General features: G+C 39.0%; 1 protein-coding gene across 2 annotated transcripts in view; it reads left to right on the top strand.

Moving 5' to 3' along the window:
* The window catches only part of LOC124788126 (transmembrane protein 184B), a 143,448-nt gene extending 130,116 nt beyond the window's left edge, over positions 1–13,332 (top strand). The window contains exon 10 of one of the 2 annotated variants that reach the window (XM_047255262.1): positions 12,844–13,332. In XM_047255262.1, coding sequence (XP_047111218.1) covers positions 12,844–13,076 — 233 coding nt within the window. In that variant the 3' untranslated portion in view covers positions 13,077–13,332. The remainder of the gene's footprint in view (positions 1–12,843) is intronic. The other variant, XM_047255261.1, reaches the window with a different exon arrangement.
* Positions 13,333–18,072: the final 4,740 nt, after the last annotated feature.

The following is an 18,072-nucleotide window of genomic DNA, read 5'->3' as shown; positions in this document are numbered from 1 at the left end:
ACCTCGGGCCTATTCTTACCCCGGACCCGCAGGGGGGGCAACAGCATGATGTAACTACTAACCCATCAGAAGTCATTTTTGGCCTATGTAAGGCCACCAAACCAGCAATTTTGACAGTCAATTGCTCCTGATGATGATGATGATGATGATGGTAGAAAGCATTGAAAGCTTGAGGTTTTATCCTGAGACACAGCAAGAAGTCTGAGAATGTTTTATGCAAGAGTGCTGTCATGAAAGAAAAGTCGATAGAAAAAGTTTGATGTTTCCTTGTGAAATTCTCTGGGACCCAACCAAAGCAACATGGTGTTATGCTCAAATCATTCTGACATAATTAAGGAGCACTAATGTATTGAAATGACTTGCTGAAGATATAGGTCACCCACACAATGCTGTAAGTAAAAAAAAATTACATAAATAAAATGCTACCATGATTCAGCAGGAGCCTGATTTTGTCCCATGCAAACATCCCTCTCATAAGAATATCTCTACCTGCCTGTCTTCTGTTGGTAAGCTGCTTTCTTTGGAATAGGAATTACTACATTCTTCATGAAGGATGAGGGTATTTCGTCTGTCTCATATATCTTGCACATCAGATGGAAGAGTTTTGCCATGGCTGGTTCTTCCAAGGCTATCAGTAGTTCTCACAGAAAATTGTCTACTCCCAGAGCCTTGTTTTGACTTATATCTTTCAGAGCTTTGTCAAATTCTTCTCACAGAATCATATCTCCCATCTCATATACATCCATTTCCCTTTCTAAAACATTGGTTTCAAGTTCATCTGTCTTGTATAAACCCTCTATATACTCCTTCCAGCTTTCAGCTTTCACTTCCTTGCTTAGGGCTGGTTTACCATCTGCGCTCTTGATATTCATACAGCTGCTTCTCTTTTCCCCCAAAGGTCTCTTTAATTTTTCTGTAGGTGGTATCTATGTTTCCCCTTGTGAAATATGCTTCCAAATCCTTAAGTTTGTCCTCTAGCAACCATTGCTTAGCAATTTTACACTTCCTGTCAATCTCATTTTTTTAACATTTGTATTCCCTTTTCCTGTTTCATTTGCTACATTTTTAAATTTAGTGCTTTCATCATTAAGGGTACAGGGTACTTATAAATGCTGGAAAAATCGAAATATTTTTATGGTTTTATTAAATTCTATAGTCTTTCCTGATTACATTGATACATCCACTATTGGGTTTCAAATGAAAAAGACCTATATATACCAAATTTAAAGTTACGGTCATGTATGCCGCCATACCCCTCTATTTCTGTTACAGAAACCAGTATTATTTCAAAAAGAACTGTGAACTTTCTATTTCCAGTGATAATACATATGAGACATTGTATATATTGGTAACAGTGCAGGTTTCTTGTGTCTGTAAACTTCAAGACGAATAGTCAGTTTCAAATTAACACGTTATTTTATTTAACGATAATTATTAATAAATCAGTTCATTCACACAATCGCATTCAAAGGAGTTCTTTGAATAAGTATCTAATCTGGAATCCCGTCAATATCAGAGATACTAAACAATGTTCTGTCACTTTCGATAAAAAGATTGTTCCCATTTAATATCCATAAACTGTCACGAACTATGATTACTAGTCACGTGAAGTAAAGCTTTTCCACTATCACAATACAAAGTCTGAATCTGTCCAAAATTCGTTAATTCCGTAAAATATTTAAATCTTCACATGAAGTGACGTTAAAGTCAGAGAGATTATGGATCAACTCCCCGTTCCTCTAATGTGACAAAAGTTCTAATTCTGATCTGAAATTAATGCTTCCCAAAAAACAATCTCGTCGCAATTTATTCTTGTGCCTTGGTTTAATACAGCTCCTATTGTTGCTTCCTAAAGCTGTACGTCCTAATTGGCTTCGAACAGACTAGAGGATAGAGACTGGAGTATCATAATTGCATTGTATGTCTATTTATACTTTTGTAAACGCTATCTTTGGTGTTCAAGACCTACATTCTGTGACTATAATATTGATTTTCTCATATATAAGAATAACTAATAATTTAACCATTTCTATCATTTCCCCCCCCCCCCCCCCCCCCTCACATGCTTCCAAAATTTATGATTAAAGTTCTTTTCTTTTTCTATTATTTTTCTACTATAGATTTCCCTCTATCTGTCTCTTATTTCTATTTCGTAAATTACTTCTTGTGAAGGGGCTTGGGAAATTTTCTGAATTTATATTTCGAGGGCATGGGAGCTAATTTGGGAGCTATTTTGGTTTATTAACACCGAGGGGCGTTGTAGGTATTACACTACCCATTAGTCTTGTATTGTATTCCTTTCCCGTATTCTAGGAAACTGTTGTATAATGCTTGATCTGAAGCTCTCCACAAGCTCTTGTTCCTCTCAACAACCTCTGGTTCTTTCGCATTATGCACGTCCCTTCTCCATAATTTCCTACCTGTTGTTTTTTTTTTTTTTTTTTTTTTTTTTTTCAATTTTAATCTACAGTTCATAACCAATAAATTATGGTCAGAGTCCACATCTACACCTGGAAATGTCTTACAGTTTAAAATCTGGTTCCTAAATCTCTGTCTCAGCATTATATATTCAATCTGAAACCTGGTGTCTCCAGGTCTCTCACACATATACAACCTTCTTTCATTATACTTAAACCAAATGTTAGTGATGATTAAATTATGCTCTGTGCAAAATCCTACCAGGCAGCTTCCTCTTTCATTCTTTAGCCCCAGCCCATATTTACCCACTATTTTTTTCTTCTCTTCATTTTCGTATCAAATTTCACTCCCCCATTATTATTAAATTTTTGTCTCCTTTAACTATCTGAATAATTTCTTTTGCCTCATCATACATATCTGCAATCTCCTCACCATCTGTGGAACTAGTTGGCATGTAGAATCGTGCTACTATCATGGGTGTGGGCTTCATGCCTATCTTGGCTATCATAATGCATTCCCTATGCTGTTCATAGTAGCTTACCCGCACTCCTATTTTCTTATTCATTATTAAACCTACTCCTGCATTATCCATATTTGATTTTGTTTTTTATAACCATGTATCCACCTGACCAGAAGTCCTGTTCCTGTTGCCGCCCAACTTCACTAATTTCCACTATATCTAACTTCAGCCTATCCATTTCCCTTTTTAAATTTTCTAACCTACATGCCTGATTAAGGGATCTAACATTCCATGCTCTGATTGGTAGAATGCCAAGTTTCTTTCTCCTGATGACATCATCCTGAGCAGTCCCTGCTCAGAGATCTGAATGGCAGACTATTTTACCTCCGGAATATTTCACCCAAGAGGACGCCATCATCATTTAATGATACAGTAGAGTTGCATATCCGTGGGAAAAATTACCGCTGTAGTTTGCCCTTATATTCAGCCATTCGCAGTACCAGCACAGCACAGTGGATGCATTCAAAATGAATAGCATAATGAATCATCCCTGAAGGACATCAATGTAATAATAATAATAATAATAATAATAATAATAATAATAATAATAATCAAGGAGCTGCATTCCCATTAAAACTACAGAACAATGGTAATTTCAAAGTCATAAGAATTATAAGAAAATAAAGTTAACTGTAACAGAAATATGTTTTAAGAAAAAAGTAGGAGAAGAAGCTAAGAACTATAAAAGCTGTGATGAAATTGAAAACTGCACGTGTTGTTGTTGTTGTGGTCTTCAGTCCATAGACTGGTTTGATGTAGCTCTCCATGCTACTGTATCCTGTGCAAGCTTCTTCATCTCCCAGTACCTACTGCAACCTACATCCTTCTGAATCTGTTTAGTGTATTCATCTCTTGGTCTACCTCTACGATTTTTAGTCTCCATAGTGCCCTCCAATACTAAATTGGTGATCCCTTGATGCCTCAGAACATGCCCTACGAACCGATCCCTTCTTCTACTCAAGGTGTGCCACAAATTTCTCTTCTTCCCAATTCTATTCAATACCTCCTCATTAGTTATGTGGTCTACCCATCTAATCTTCATCATTCTTCTGTAGCACCACATTTTGAAAGCTTCTATTCTCTTCTTGTCCAAACTATTTATCGTCCACATTTCACTTCCATACATGGCTGCACTCCATAGAAATACTTTCAGAAAAGACTTACTGACACCTAAATCTACACTGGATGTTAACAAATTTCTCTTCTTCTTCAGAAACGCTTTCCTTGCCATTGCCAGTCCACATTTTATATCCTCTCTACTTTGACCATCATCAGTTATTTTGCTCCCTAAATAGCAAAACTCATTTACTACTTTAAGTGTCTCATTTCCTAATCTAATACCCTCAGCACCACCTGATTTAATTCAACTACATTCCATTATCCTCGTTTTGCTTTTGTTGATGTTCATCTTATATCCTCCTTTCAAGACACTGTCTATTCCATTCAGCTGCTCTTCCTTTGCTGTCTCTGACAGAATTACAATGTCATCAGCGAACCTCAAAGTTTTTATTTCTTCTCCATCGATTTTAATTCCTACTCCAAATTTTTCTTTTCTTTCCTTTACTGCTTGCTCAATATACATATTGAATAACATTGGGGATAGGCTAGAACCCCGTCTCATTCCCTTCCCAACCACTGCTTCCCTTTCATACCCCTCGACTCTTATAACTGCCATCTGGTTTCTGTACAAATTGTGAATAGCCTTTCGCTCCCTGTATTTTACCCCTGCCACCTTTAGAATTTGAAAGAGAGTATTCCAGTCAACATTGTCATAAGCTTTCTCTAAGTCTGCAAATGCTAGAAACATAGGTTTTCCGTTCCTTAATCTATTTTCTAAGATAAGTCATAGGGTCAGCATTGCCTCACGTGTTCCAACATTTCTTTGAATCCAAACTGATCTTCTCCGAGGTCAGCTTCTACCAGTTTTTCCATTCATCTGTAAAGAATTCGTGTTAATATTTTGCAGCCGTTGCTTATTAAACTGATAGTTCAGTAATTTTCACATTTTTCAACACCCGCTTTCTTTGGGATTGGAATTATTATATTCATCTTGAAGTCTGAGGGTATTTCGCCTGCCTCATACATCTTGCTCACCAAATGCTAGAGTTTTGTCAAGGATGGCTCTCCCAAGGCTATCAGTAGTTCCAATAGAATGTTGTCTACTCCTGGGGACTTGTTTTGGCTTAGATCTTTCAGTGCTCTGTCAAACTCTTCACAAAGTATCATGTTTCCCATTTCATCTTCATCTGCATCCTCTTCCATTTCCATATTGTCCTCAAGTACATCACCCTTGTACCGACCTTCTATATACTCCTATCACCTTTCTGCTTTCTCTTCTTTGCTTGGAACTGGGTTTCCATCTGCGCTTTTGATATTCATACAAGTGGTTCTCTTTTCTCCAAAAGTCTCTTTAATTTTCCCGTAGGCAGATCTATCTTACACCTAGTGAGATATGCCTCTACATCCTTACAATTGTCCTCTAGCCATCCTTGCGTAGCCATTTTGCACTTCCTGTCAATCTCATTTTTGGGACATTTGTATTCCTTTTTGCCTGCTTCATTTACTGCATTTATATATTTTCTCCTTTCATCAATTAAATTCAATATATCTTCTATTACCCAAGGATTTCTACTAGCCATCGTCTTTTTACCTACTTGATCCTCTGCTACCTTCACTATTTCATCTCTCAAAGCTACCCATTCTTCTTCTACTGTATTTCTTTCCCCCATTCCTCTCAATCGTTCCCTAAAGCTCTCCTGGAAGCTCTCTGCAACGTCTGGTTCTGTCAGTTTATCCAGATCCCATCTCCTTAAATTCCCACCTTTTTGCAGTTTCTTCAGTTTTAATCTACAGTTCATAAACAATCAATTGTGGTCAGAGTCCACATCTGCCCCTGGAAATGTCTTACAATTTAAAACCTGGTTCCTAAATCTCTGTCTTACCATTATATAATCTATCTGAAACCTTCAAGTATCTCCAGGCCTCTTCCATGTATACAACCTTCTTTTATGATTCTTGAACCAGATGTTAGCTATGACTAAGTTATGCTCTGTGCAAAATTCTACCAAGTGGCTTCCTCTTTCATTTCTTACTCCCATTCCATATTAACCTACTACATTTCCTTCTCTTCCTTTTCCTAGTACTGAATTCCAGTCACCCATGACTATTAAATTTTCGTCTCCCTTCACTATCTGAATAATTTCGTTTATCTGATCATACATTTCATCAATCTCTTTGTCATCTGCGGAGCTAGTTGCATATAAACTTGTACTACTGTGGTAGGCGTGGGGTCCATGTTTATCTTGGCCACAATAATGCGTTCACTATGCTGTTTGTAGTAGCTTACCCGCACTACTATTTTTTTTTATTCATTATTATACCTACTCCTGCATTACCTCTATTTGATTTTGAATTTATAACCTTGTATTCACCTGACCTGAAGTCTTGTTCCTCCTGTCACTGAAATTCACTAATTACCACTATATCTCACTTTAATCTATCCATTTCCCTTTTTAAATTTTCTAACCTGCCTGCCCAATTAAGGGATCTGACATTCCATGCTCCGATCCTTAGAACGCCAATTTTCTTTCTCCTGATAACGATGTCCTGCTGAGTAATCCTTGCCCAGAGATCCAAATGGGGGACTATTTTACCTCTGGAATATTTTACCCAAGAGGACGCCACCATCATTTAACCCTACAGTAAAGCTGCATGCCCTCGGGAAAAATACAGCTGTAGTTTCCCCTTGCTTTCAGCTGTTCACAGTACCGGCAGAGAGAGGCCATTTTGTTTAGTGTTACAAGGCCAGATCAGTCAATCATCCAGACTGTTGCCCCTGCAATTACTTTGATTTGATTTTTTTAATTTGATTTGATTTTTTATTGGTCCAGTTTTACCATATAGCACAAATTGTACAATTGTAAAATTGATACTGAAAAAGCTGCTCCCCTCTTCAGGAACCACACGTTTGTCTGGCCTCTCAACAGATACCCCTCCGTTGTGGTTGCATCTACAGTATGGCTATCTGTATCGCTGAGGCACACAAGTCTCCCCACCAATGGCAAGGTCCATGGTTCGTCGGTGGCTGCATGTGTTAAGACACACAATTAAAACAAAGCACAGAACACAGATTATTAATATAACATGAGACAGAAGAGGAGTACTTACTATTCAGCTGAGTGAGCCATAGTTGAAAGGGAGACAATTTTTTTAAAAAGTTGTATTCTCACTTTTGCAACTTGCAAACAGTGGTCTTATCAGTTGTTGCTGATGCTGACAGTTTGTCATAAACCAATATTGTTTCATATCTTATTGTTAAGCATTGTGTGAAGCAGAGCAGCAGGAATCTCGGAATTTGTTTTACCTCTTCATTCTGAAACTCCTTGCAGACTCCAACATTTCAAATTCTCCAACTTGTACCTAACATTCACCAACCCCCAGATCATAGCTTACATAAATACTTTTGTCCCACATCTTCTTCCCTCCTCTTTTCTGTTTACTATACACATTATCTCTCTGTCTTTGTATGAGATCTACCTATGGCTTTAAACACACACACACCTGTCTGCAGTCTCAGGCAACTGAAACCATTCTGTGAGCAGCCACCCGGTGTGGCTAAGCGGTTCTAGGCGCTACAGTCTGGAACCGCGCGACCGCTACAGTCACAGGTTCAAATCCTGCCTCGGGCATGGATGTATGTGATGTCCTTAGGTTAGTTAGGTTTAAGTAGTTCTAAGATCTAGGGGACTGATGACCTCAGTAGTTAAGTCCCATAGTGCTCAGAGCCTTTTTTTTCACTCTGTGAGCAGCAGCACCAGTGCACAATGGGAGTGGCGACTGTGTGGGGCTAAGGAGGAGGCTGGTGCGGGGAGGGGGGAGGGTTAGTATAGTGGGGATGGTGGGCAGTGATGTGCTGCAGGTTAGATGAGGAGCAGGGGAGAGGTGGGAAGGAAGGGGGGAAGTAGTGTAAAAGGAGAGAAGTAAAAAGACTAGGTGTGATGGTCTGATGACACCTGTGTAGTGCTCGCATGGGAACAAGGAAGGAGCTGGATGTGTGAGGACAGTGACTAATGGAGGTTGAGGCCAGGATGGTTATGGGAATGTAGAATGTATTGCAGGGAAAGTTCCCACCTGCACAATTCAGAAAAGCTGGTTTTGGTGGGAAGGATCCATATGGCACAGACTGTGAAGTGCAGTCACTGAACTGAAGGATGTCATGTTTGGCAGCATGTTCAGCAACAGGGTGGTCCACTTGTTTCTTGGCCACAGTTTGTCACTGGCCATTCATGCAGACAGACAGCTTGTTGGTTGTCATGCCCACATAGAATGCAGCACAGTGGCTGCAGCTTAGCTTGTAGATCACAGGACTAGTTTCAAAGGTAGACCTGCCTTTGATGCAATAGGTGATGTTAGAAACAGGACCGGAGTAGGTGGTGGTGGGAGGATGTATGGGACAGGTCTTATGTCTAAGTATATTACAGCGGTATGAGCCATGAGATAAGGGTTTGAGAGAAGGGATTGTGTAAGGATGGACAAGTATATTGTGTAGGTTTGGTGGACCACTGGATACCACTGCAGGAGGGGTGGGGAGGATAGTGGGCAGGACATTTCTCATTTTAGGGCATGATGAGAGGTAGGGGTGGCTAGAATGTACAGAAGGGACTGATCACCCATGTTTGTCACATCTGCAGTGAAGAGCAGTCCCTCTCGAAATATATCGAGGGTCTCGCTGAAGTCTTCATAGACAGTAATTATCCTCCCAACCTTGTACAAAAACAAACCTCCTGTGCCTTATCTTTCCAGTCTCCCACCATCTCCCAAAGTCCAACCGTCTGGCCACAGAGGAGCATTCCCCTCGTAACTCAGTACCACCCAGGACTGGGGCCACTGAATTACATTCTCTGCCAGGGTTTCAATTACCTCTCGTCCTGCCCTGAAATGAGAAATGTCCTGCCCACTATGCTCCACACCCCTCCCACAGGGGTATTCTGGTGGTCCACCGAACCTACACAATATGCTCGTCCATCCCTACACAATCCCTTCTCCCAAACCCGTACCTCATGGCTCATTCCCCTGTAACAGACCTAGATGCAAGACCTGACCCATACAAAAAAATGTGTGTGAAATCTTATGGGACTCAACTGCTAAGGTCATCAGTCCCTAAGCTTACACACTACTTAACTTAAATTATCCTAAGGACAAACACTCACACCCATGCCCGAGGGAGGACTCGAACCTCCGCCGGGACCAGCCCCACAGTCCATGACTGCAGCGCCCTAGACCGCTCGGCTAATCCTGTGCGGCCTGACCCATACATCCTCCTACCACCACCTATTCCAGTCCGGTCACTGACATGACCTATCCCTTCAAAGGCAGGGCTACCTGTGAAACCAGTCAAGTGATTTACAAACTAAGCTGAAACCACTGTGCTGCATTCTATGTGTGCTTGAAGACCAACAAGCTGTCCGTCTGCATGAATGGCAACTGACAAACTGTGGCCAAGAAACAAGCGGACAACCCTGTTGCTGAACACTCTGCCAAACATGACATCCTTCATTTCAATGACTGCTTCACAGCCTGTGCCATATGGATCCTTCCCACCAACACCAGCTTTCCTGAATTGCACAGGTGGGAACTTTCCCCACAATAAATTCTACATTCCCATAACACTCCTGGCCTCAACCTTCGTTAGTCACTGTCTTCACCCATTCAGCTCCTTCTGTGTTTCACACCCAGTCTTTTTACTTCTATCCTTTCCCACTACTTCCCCCTCCCCCTCCCCCTCCCCACCTCTCTGCTGCCCCCCGTCTAACCTGCAGCACTTCACTGTCTTCCACCCCTACCATACTATCTCTCCACCTCCCCACCCCAGCCTCTTCCTTACCTCCCCCAGTCACAATTCCCATCACGCACTGGTGCTACTGCTCGCAGTGTGTTCTATTGTATTGTTGACGAAGGCCGAAAAGGCACAGCATTCGGAGGCCGTAAGGCCAGGAGTTGGGGAAGGGGAAAAGGAGAGGAGGAGGAAAGGGGAAAGATGGGTGGATGCATTGCAGAGAGTGGCACACAGTGTGAGTAATGGGCAAGAACAGGGTGGAGGTGATAGGACAGAGGGGCAGAAAGTATTGGGCGGAGGATGTGGGGACAGTAGATTAACATAGGCTGAGGCTGGTATAATTTTGGGAACAAAGAATGTATTGTAAGGATAACTCAGATCTGCACATTTCAGAAAATCTGGTGGCGGAGGGCAATCCAGATGCAGCCATTGGAATCAAGTATGTTATGTTCAGCAGTTTGTTATGTTCAGCAGCATGTTATGCCACAGGGTGGTCTACCATCCTCTCACCCACAGTTTGGCAGTGACCATTCATCCTGGTGGACAGCTGGTTGGTAGTCAAACCAACCTTTCAGCAGAAGAAGGGACAGTGAAATACAACCTCAAAACACATCCTGACCAAATCATCCTACCTGCAGATGAAGGTCCCACCACTGTCATTATGAATCACAGAGACTACCTGGCAGAAGGCCTCTGCCAGTTATCTGACTCCCCCACCCATAAATTCTGCCAGAGTGATACTATCCTAGAAATCCTTCTATATGCTTCTCAAAATCTACAGACCCAACAATCCTGGAAGACCCATTGTAGCTAGTTCTTGTACCCCACTGAAAGAATTTTGGCTTTCAGTGACCAATATCTCCAACCAATTGCCCAAAATCTAGCCTCTCACATCAAAGATGCCAACCACTCCCTTCACCGACTCTCCATCATCCCCATCCCTTTACCTTCTGGATTCCTAGTTGTCACTGTTGATGCCACTTCCCTATACTGCATCATCTCTCATGCCCATGGTCTAGCCACTGTTGAACATTACCTTTCCTACCATCCTTGAGACTCAAAACCCACTACCTCATTTTTCATACACCTTACCAACTTTATCCAAGCTACTACTACTTCTCCTTTGAAGGGAAGTTATACAAACAAATCCGTGGCACAGCCATGGGCACCTGCATGGGACCCTCCATTACCAGCCTGTTTAACCTCCAAAAACCCCTAACCCCTGGTCTGGCTCGGATCTTTAATGATATTCTTGTGATCCTCTAAGACACCCTAAACTCATTCCTTCACAACTTCAACACTTCCCTCCCATCCACTTTACCTGGTCCTCATCAACACAGTATACCGCCTTTCTGGGCATTGACCTGGGCTCTCTGATGGCTCCATCCAAGCTTCTGACCACACAAAACCCACTGACCACCAACAGTACCAGCATTTCAACAGCTGCAATAAAACCCACCAACCACCAACAGTACCGGCATATCAACACCTGCCATCCTTATGGAAGGTCCAGGTGAAAGATCTACCCAATCCATCCACCCAGCACTTCCAATTCCAGTCCTGTCACAGGCTTATCCTACGCCATCAGAGGCTGAGCCATCTGTGGAAATAGTCATGACATATACCAGCTCTGCTGCAGTCATTGCACAGCTTTATACGTTGGTATGACTACCATCCATCTGTCTACCAGGATGAACAGCCATCGTCAAACTGTAACCAAGACCTTGATAGACCACTCCATGGCCCAACATGCAGCTGTACATGATGTGCTTCATTTTAATGGCTGCTTCACAACCTAGGCCACCTAGATGCTCCCCTCTATCATCTGATTTTCTGAACTGCGCAGGTGGAAGTTATCCTTACAACACATTCTCCACTCCCAAAATTATCCTGGCCTCAACCTATGGTAATCTACTGTTTCCACAAAGTCCACCCAACAGTTTCTGTCCCTCTGTGCTAGTGCCTCCTTCTCCTTTTCATCTCCCATCCTGTTTATTTGTAATCTTCTGCTAATGCATCTGCTCGTCTTTCCCTGTTCCTCTCCTTTTTTGTTCCTTTTTTTCCCCACCTCCCGGTTCATGTCCTCTTACCCACACTATGTGTCACCCTCCACCAATGCACGTGGCTGTCTTTCTTCTTTACTGCCCCTCACCTTTTTCACTCCCCCTCCCTACCTCCATGCCCCACAGTCTTCTAACACTGTGACTAGCAGGTAGTTCCTGTACACTCTGCTAGACCGTGCTCTTCTTCACCCCCACCCCTCCCTCCCACATACCCGTACCCTGCTATCCCTCTCCCTTTCTCCACCCAATCCGGAGTTGTACTTGTTTGTATGAATATGTGTGTGTGTGTGTGTGTGTGTGTGTGTGTGTTTTCTTTTCTGAAGATGATTTCGGCTGAATGCTAAATGTGTAACAGTCTTTTCATTGTGCCTGTCTGCAACTCACTGTGTCATATTTATAGTGAGCAGCAATCTATTCTTTCCCTAATATTGTTAACTAAATAATTAAATACCAAAGATGATGTGCATAGTCAAAGACTGGTAGAGCTGCAATATATGCTACACCATGCATCCATCAACTCCAAATTTCTGTCAGTTCTGTCTTTAAACTATTTATGAAGTGTGTGTTGTGAGTTTAGAATCATTTCCATGTAAGAATGAATTTAATTCTACTTCTTTTGCTATTTTGTTATTAGTGACAGGAAGAAAACACAAAAAGATAAGAGCAATAGTGTTTCATGTATCCACATTTTTCAAGAGAGAGTTAGTAGTAGAAGCTCATTCTCATACACAGCTTGCACCAGAATTGTTAACTGCTAGGAGATTGCAGCTGAAGTGTGTAATGTGAAAACTGGCAATTTTGTGTTGCATTCTTAAAGTGTCTCAGTGTAGAACAAATTGGGCAACAGATTTCATTCATGCACACTGCTCTATCTGCAGGTGATACATTCTTATACTCAAAACACAGCCAGAAAATGGTGTGTGCTAATTTCTTTCAAACACATGTATCTGATTCAAATATTCAGAATATAATTTTGTATATTGATGCTATGATACATTGTGTTACAGGAGGCTCAGACTCACAGCGTGGCATTCGTGTCAGCAGTTATGATCCAGATGATCCCTCTTTGGCGGGTTGTGGAAATGGTAATGGTGTTAATGGTTACGGTCCTGTATTAGGAATGGGACTAGCTAATTCACGCAGACATACTTCACTATCTGGTGGTCAGCGAGTCTCTACTATCAGTGCAAACTACAATGAGAAAACAACACTTCTGAGTTCTGATGATGAGTTCCAGTAGTTTTTTTTTAATTTTTTATAATGAACACCTACTCTCAGATGTTGCCAAATGTATGCTGATCTTCTGGGTTAAGAAACCCAGTTAATGAGCAGTATTGCTATTATGGTTGTTACAATAACTGCTGAGTTTCTAAACTTGGTGGCTGCATGTTATCAACAAACCTCATTGTAGAGAGCACCATTTACAAATTTTAAGATTGTTCCAAAATGTTGTGTAAATATGCAAGTGTGTATTGGAACTTCGTTGCAAATGCTTTGATGTATTGAGTCTGCATGTAAATATTATTCCTAAATGACTTTTATAAAAAAAAGACACATTCCACTATAAGCCACAACAGTCTTGTTATCATTTTGTCCATTTTTTGTATTGTGTACTGATGTCATTAAGTCTCAGACTATTTGGTCTCAGCAGGACTGTTTGAAAATCTGCATCTATCAATGACACAAGAGAAATTAAAATAGTTCTGGGTCAGTTGCATTTATGTAAAAATTGTGTGAAAACTTTGCCTGACATTTACTGGTACCAAGTCCACTAAATGACAAATTAATTCTTACATTTTGTTCATTTTATTGTTCATTCATTATTTAATAGGTTTCATTAATGTTTCCATACTTGTATCACTTTATCCATTCATGTGTATGAAACTGATATAAATATAAAAATTTGAAGCAATGTGAAGAATGATAAAAAGGTGCAAACAAAGATATATTCAACATCTGAAGTAAATATGAGTTCCACAAAGGATAGGATGTTAACTGATACATAGCAAAGTTGCATATACATATATAAGTTTGAAAGGAAGGAAGTTGGAAAAGGATTAGTGATGATACTGGAAACAACATATATGAAAAAAGATTAGATAAGTACAATGGATCGTAGTTTTTTGAGTAACATAATGGAAGAAGAATCCTAAGCCACAAAGATGAGAAGAGTAATTAAAAAAACTACCAGTGCAGAGAAGACAGAGAAACAAGGTTAATGGCACAAAATGATATGAGTGAGGAAAGAAAGAGATCTGAACACAATGGAAAATACAACAATAACAGGAAATAAAGTAGTTGTAAATTACGGCCACAATTTTGAAATAACAGACAATTTTTTTTGGAGTGTTCAAGAAAGGAATATTTTGAAACAGGATGCACAAAGTTTCAATTAAATGAACAATTTCAGTTTGTTCAATCATCATCATTTGTGCTTCTTGAAATGTTTGAGTTACACAGTGATGTAATTAATGACACAGTCTACACAAAAATTACCAATTTCACATCATTATGTACACTTACAGAATATTGACGAACAAATAGTACAGTTAATATTTCCACCAAAAAAATTTCTGTCTGAAAACTCAAGATAAAGCTATTTGGAAATTCTCCTTATAGAAGGACAGAGAGATGCTATGCTTCCATCTTTCTCTACCAGACATTATGCAACTGCTGCTTCACCTGGCATGGACAAATTGCAGCGACACATGGACTTTGAATAATAATATGTCTGATAGTGTGAAACAAAATTTTGCAGATGTGAACAGTAGGGCCAACACTTTTATGAAAATCACCATCACTGATGGGCTACATCATGAATTGTTTGATCTCCAACCAGAAATACCCAGGTTCAGCTACAGATGTCTGGTAAAAATAGCACTACAATTTTAAACTGTCATGTTCCTTATATGTAAGGCTTTAATTTTAAATCTGAAACGAGCAGTACATTTGGATACTAGATTAACACAATAATGCAATAATCTGTCAGTGTGCTAAACTTCTCATGTCTGAAACTAATAGTTCTGTGTAATGTGTTATGTCCGACCAATTTAATTGTCTGTTAAATACAATGTATGCGATCAGTTTTTTTTCACAGATCTAATCATTTCACCTTAATGAATCTCTTGTAATACTGTATTGTCATCCCACTAAAGTGAGTGCTAAACTTTTTTAGTTCCTTTTAAAATTCACAGAGTCTGATGAGAAGCTATCCAGAAACTCTTATATTAAACAGTAGATTATACATCAGCTTATAGTGTTCCTTAAATGTAAAAGTTATGAAAGGTACAGGATACCTTTGATTTGTAGTATTGGTGGGTACAGAACTGAGCTGATCGCATATTATGTGAAACTACAGTCGTAAGACAGCCTATATGTACTTAAGTAGCTCTGAGTATGACACTGGTATTATTATGAAAGAAGTCAAAACTGGAAGGTAAAAAAATACAGTAGTGACTCGTAAATTTTGCACAAGATGAGAACAAATCTACCTCACGTATACACTTCAAGCTGATGGCAACTGTATAAGAACTGTTAGTTTCCAAGTATATTTTGGTATTTGTAGTTAAAATGCAGTGCTTACTTCACACACACATTCATTTAATTTTGCACATAGGTCCAAAGAGAATAAAGTAAAGTATACTATAAAGGAATTGGACATGTGTAACCCATATTTTAATGTAACACTGTAATTTTGTTTAAGAAACACTCAGAAATAATATTGTCATATCCACACAGGGGCTCTCAGAATGAAATAAAAATGAAAGTCCCTGTTGGCATATCTGCAAAAATTTCCTGTTATGGCTACCTGCCATTTTAGCATGTTTGGAGGAATGAATTACAGCAGTAATGAATCTTTTTGAGAGTTGCATTACCTTTTTGTATCTAATTTATATGACCTACTATGTATATCCTGAAAATAGAACAGACAGTATGGTTAGACTATGGAAATCAGTTTTAGGAACTAAAGACAAAGACAGTCTCAACTTTGCTTTGTCATAATTTCATAAATCACTGACGTGAATCTTATGGTTAACTTCACATTCATAAAAAGCTCTTAATAATATGTGGTTGCATATTAAGTACCTGATTACTGTTGACATTGCCTTCATTCACAATTGCAAACCACTTCTAACAAAGGATCCATCATCAAACTATTAATAAAATAAGGATGAGAAGAAATTACCTTTTATTTCTCTATTTTCTTAAAAATGTAGCAATACTTGACTTGTAGAGGATGGATCGAAGAATTATATGAAATGGGCAGACAAGATTCCAAAAATCATGCTGCATAAAAAGGTTTTTTACTTCTTAAGTATATGCTTTTTATGCTGCCATTAATGGTCTGCATGCAAGGTATCATTTGGCAAATTTCTGACCAGGAGCTGCATTTCCTTTCTAATCATATTAGTATTAACTGTCATACAAATCTGATAATAGTCATATTCATGTTTTGAACCATTTGTCACATTTTTTCTATTACATGCCACTTGTTGTGTTTGTAAGAAAGAAATTGCCTCAGTATTAGTAGGGCATATTAACAAGGAAAATAGTTGTGATTATAATTTAAGACAAAACTACAGAAATAATGTAAAAGGGGTGCTTTTATGAATATTTTTGTACATATCTAAGTGGTAATAATTGTGTTTCTTCTAACTATATAAAAGTCTTGTTGCTATGTTTAGAGAATGTCTTTATAGTTTTACAGGTCTGTGCTTAAAGACAAAACCCATATTATTATTTTGTGTACAAGTTCCTTCCTATGATGTCTTTCTTACATTTTTTTTGTTTTTTATATTCAATTGTCCTTTGTTTAATATCATTTTGGCTGTAGACTACCAGCATTTAATGTGTGTTATTAATTATTTACTTGACCTCTGTAAAAATTCTCCTTTGAGATACCAGTATAAAAAGTCACAATTTCAGGGTTGGAAATTTCGTCACATCTGATTATGTCACATCATTCTTTGTAGTTTTATATTAATGGTGTATTAAAAAATGTAGCATTATAAACACCCACTTTTATATCCAGGCTGTTGTTTTTATACTGTGTTCTTTAAATTTCTAATTTATGGATGTTAAAAGATTGTCTTAACAGCAAAAATTTAAAATTTATACTTTTTGTTACACATCACTGGTTCTGACTTAATCAAGTTATCCTCAAACCATAATGATGATTGAAGTAGGAAATAGTTACATAAAACAAGAATTGATGTCTTCAGTGAGAATATGTAATTTATAACAACACATTTATCAAATGTGTACATTAATATATTACTCATAGTGACCCATTTATCAGATGCATTACATTCCAAGGCCAGCTTGCTTCCTCTCATAAATATTCCGTGTGACAACTTCTGGTTACACAGTCATCCATGTAACATAATGTCATAAAAAAATTGCCCCATACCACTGCAAAGTCGTAAGTTATGGAAGTAACAACCTTACTGTGGTAATAACTTTCATGGTTGTAAGTTAACTACCCAAGTACCATATATGTATCTGCCATAACTAAGCAAGGATAAAAATATGGCTTAACAAGCTTAAATCTTTTTTGCAGCTTAATTTATCTTGTTATTAATATCTTGATGTCTTCACTGACATCCATTTCCAGCTCTCTAAGGTGCATTTTTCACAATACGGTTACTAACAAATAGCAATATCGGCAATGAAGCTTTGGTGTACCATTTCATGTGGAGTACATAGGTCAACATAGCAAATGCATTCTCTGTGATGAAGCATATCTTTAAAAAAGTACAGCACTTACTTCCCAACAACAATTAGTATCACAGTTATGCTGCAAACATTGTCTGTTAATAATATAAATGATTGATACTGCCATAATTTTTAATCAAATATTGACATAACTATGTCTAGTCCTAGACTCCACACCAACCCTGTTCATATAATCTCAAAAAGTTGTGGTTTATTCTGGAGATGCTTGTTCTCCTACCCATTTAAATAACATGTACAAATCCTGTTGTGTGACTGTCTGGGTGGATAAGTGTATGCATGAATGTGTACGCAAGTGTTGAGGGGTGGGAAGGAAGGTGGGGTGGCAGCACACAATGTGAGTCTCATCAGAAAAAGAGAATATTGATGACAATAATGTGCTTGAACATTCACTAAAAATTAACTGCCTGTCAGACCTTGGCCTGAGCCGAGATCCTATTCTTTTGCTTGCAATGAACTAACAATCACACCATTCAAGCTTGCCTCATGGACTGACTCTTAAG

This window comes from Schistocerca piceifrons, chromosome 3 (genome assembly GCF_021461385.2).
Source record: "Schistocerca piceifrons isolate TAMUIC-IGC-003096 chromosome 3, iqSchPice1.1, whole genome shotgun sequence".
Lineage (NCBI taxonomy): Eukaryota > Metazoa > Arthropoda > Insecta > Orthoptera > Acrididae > Schistocerca > Schistocerca piceifrons.
Note: the sequence above shows the minus strand (reverse complement) of the source record. Positions and strands in the feature narration are given on the sequence as shown.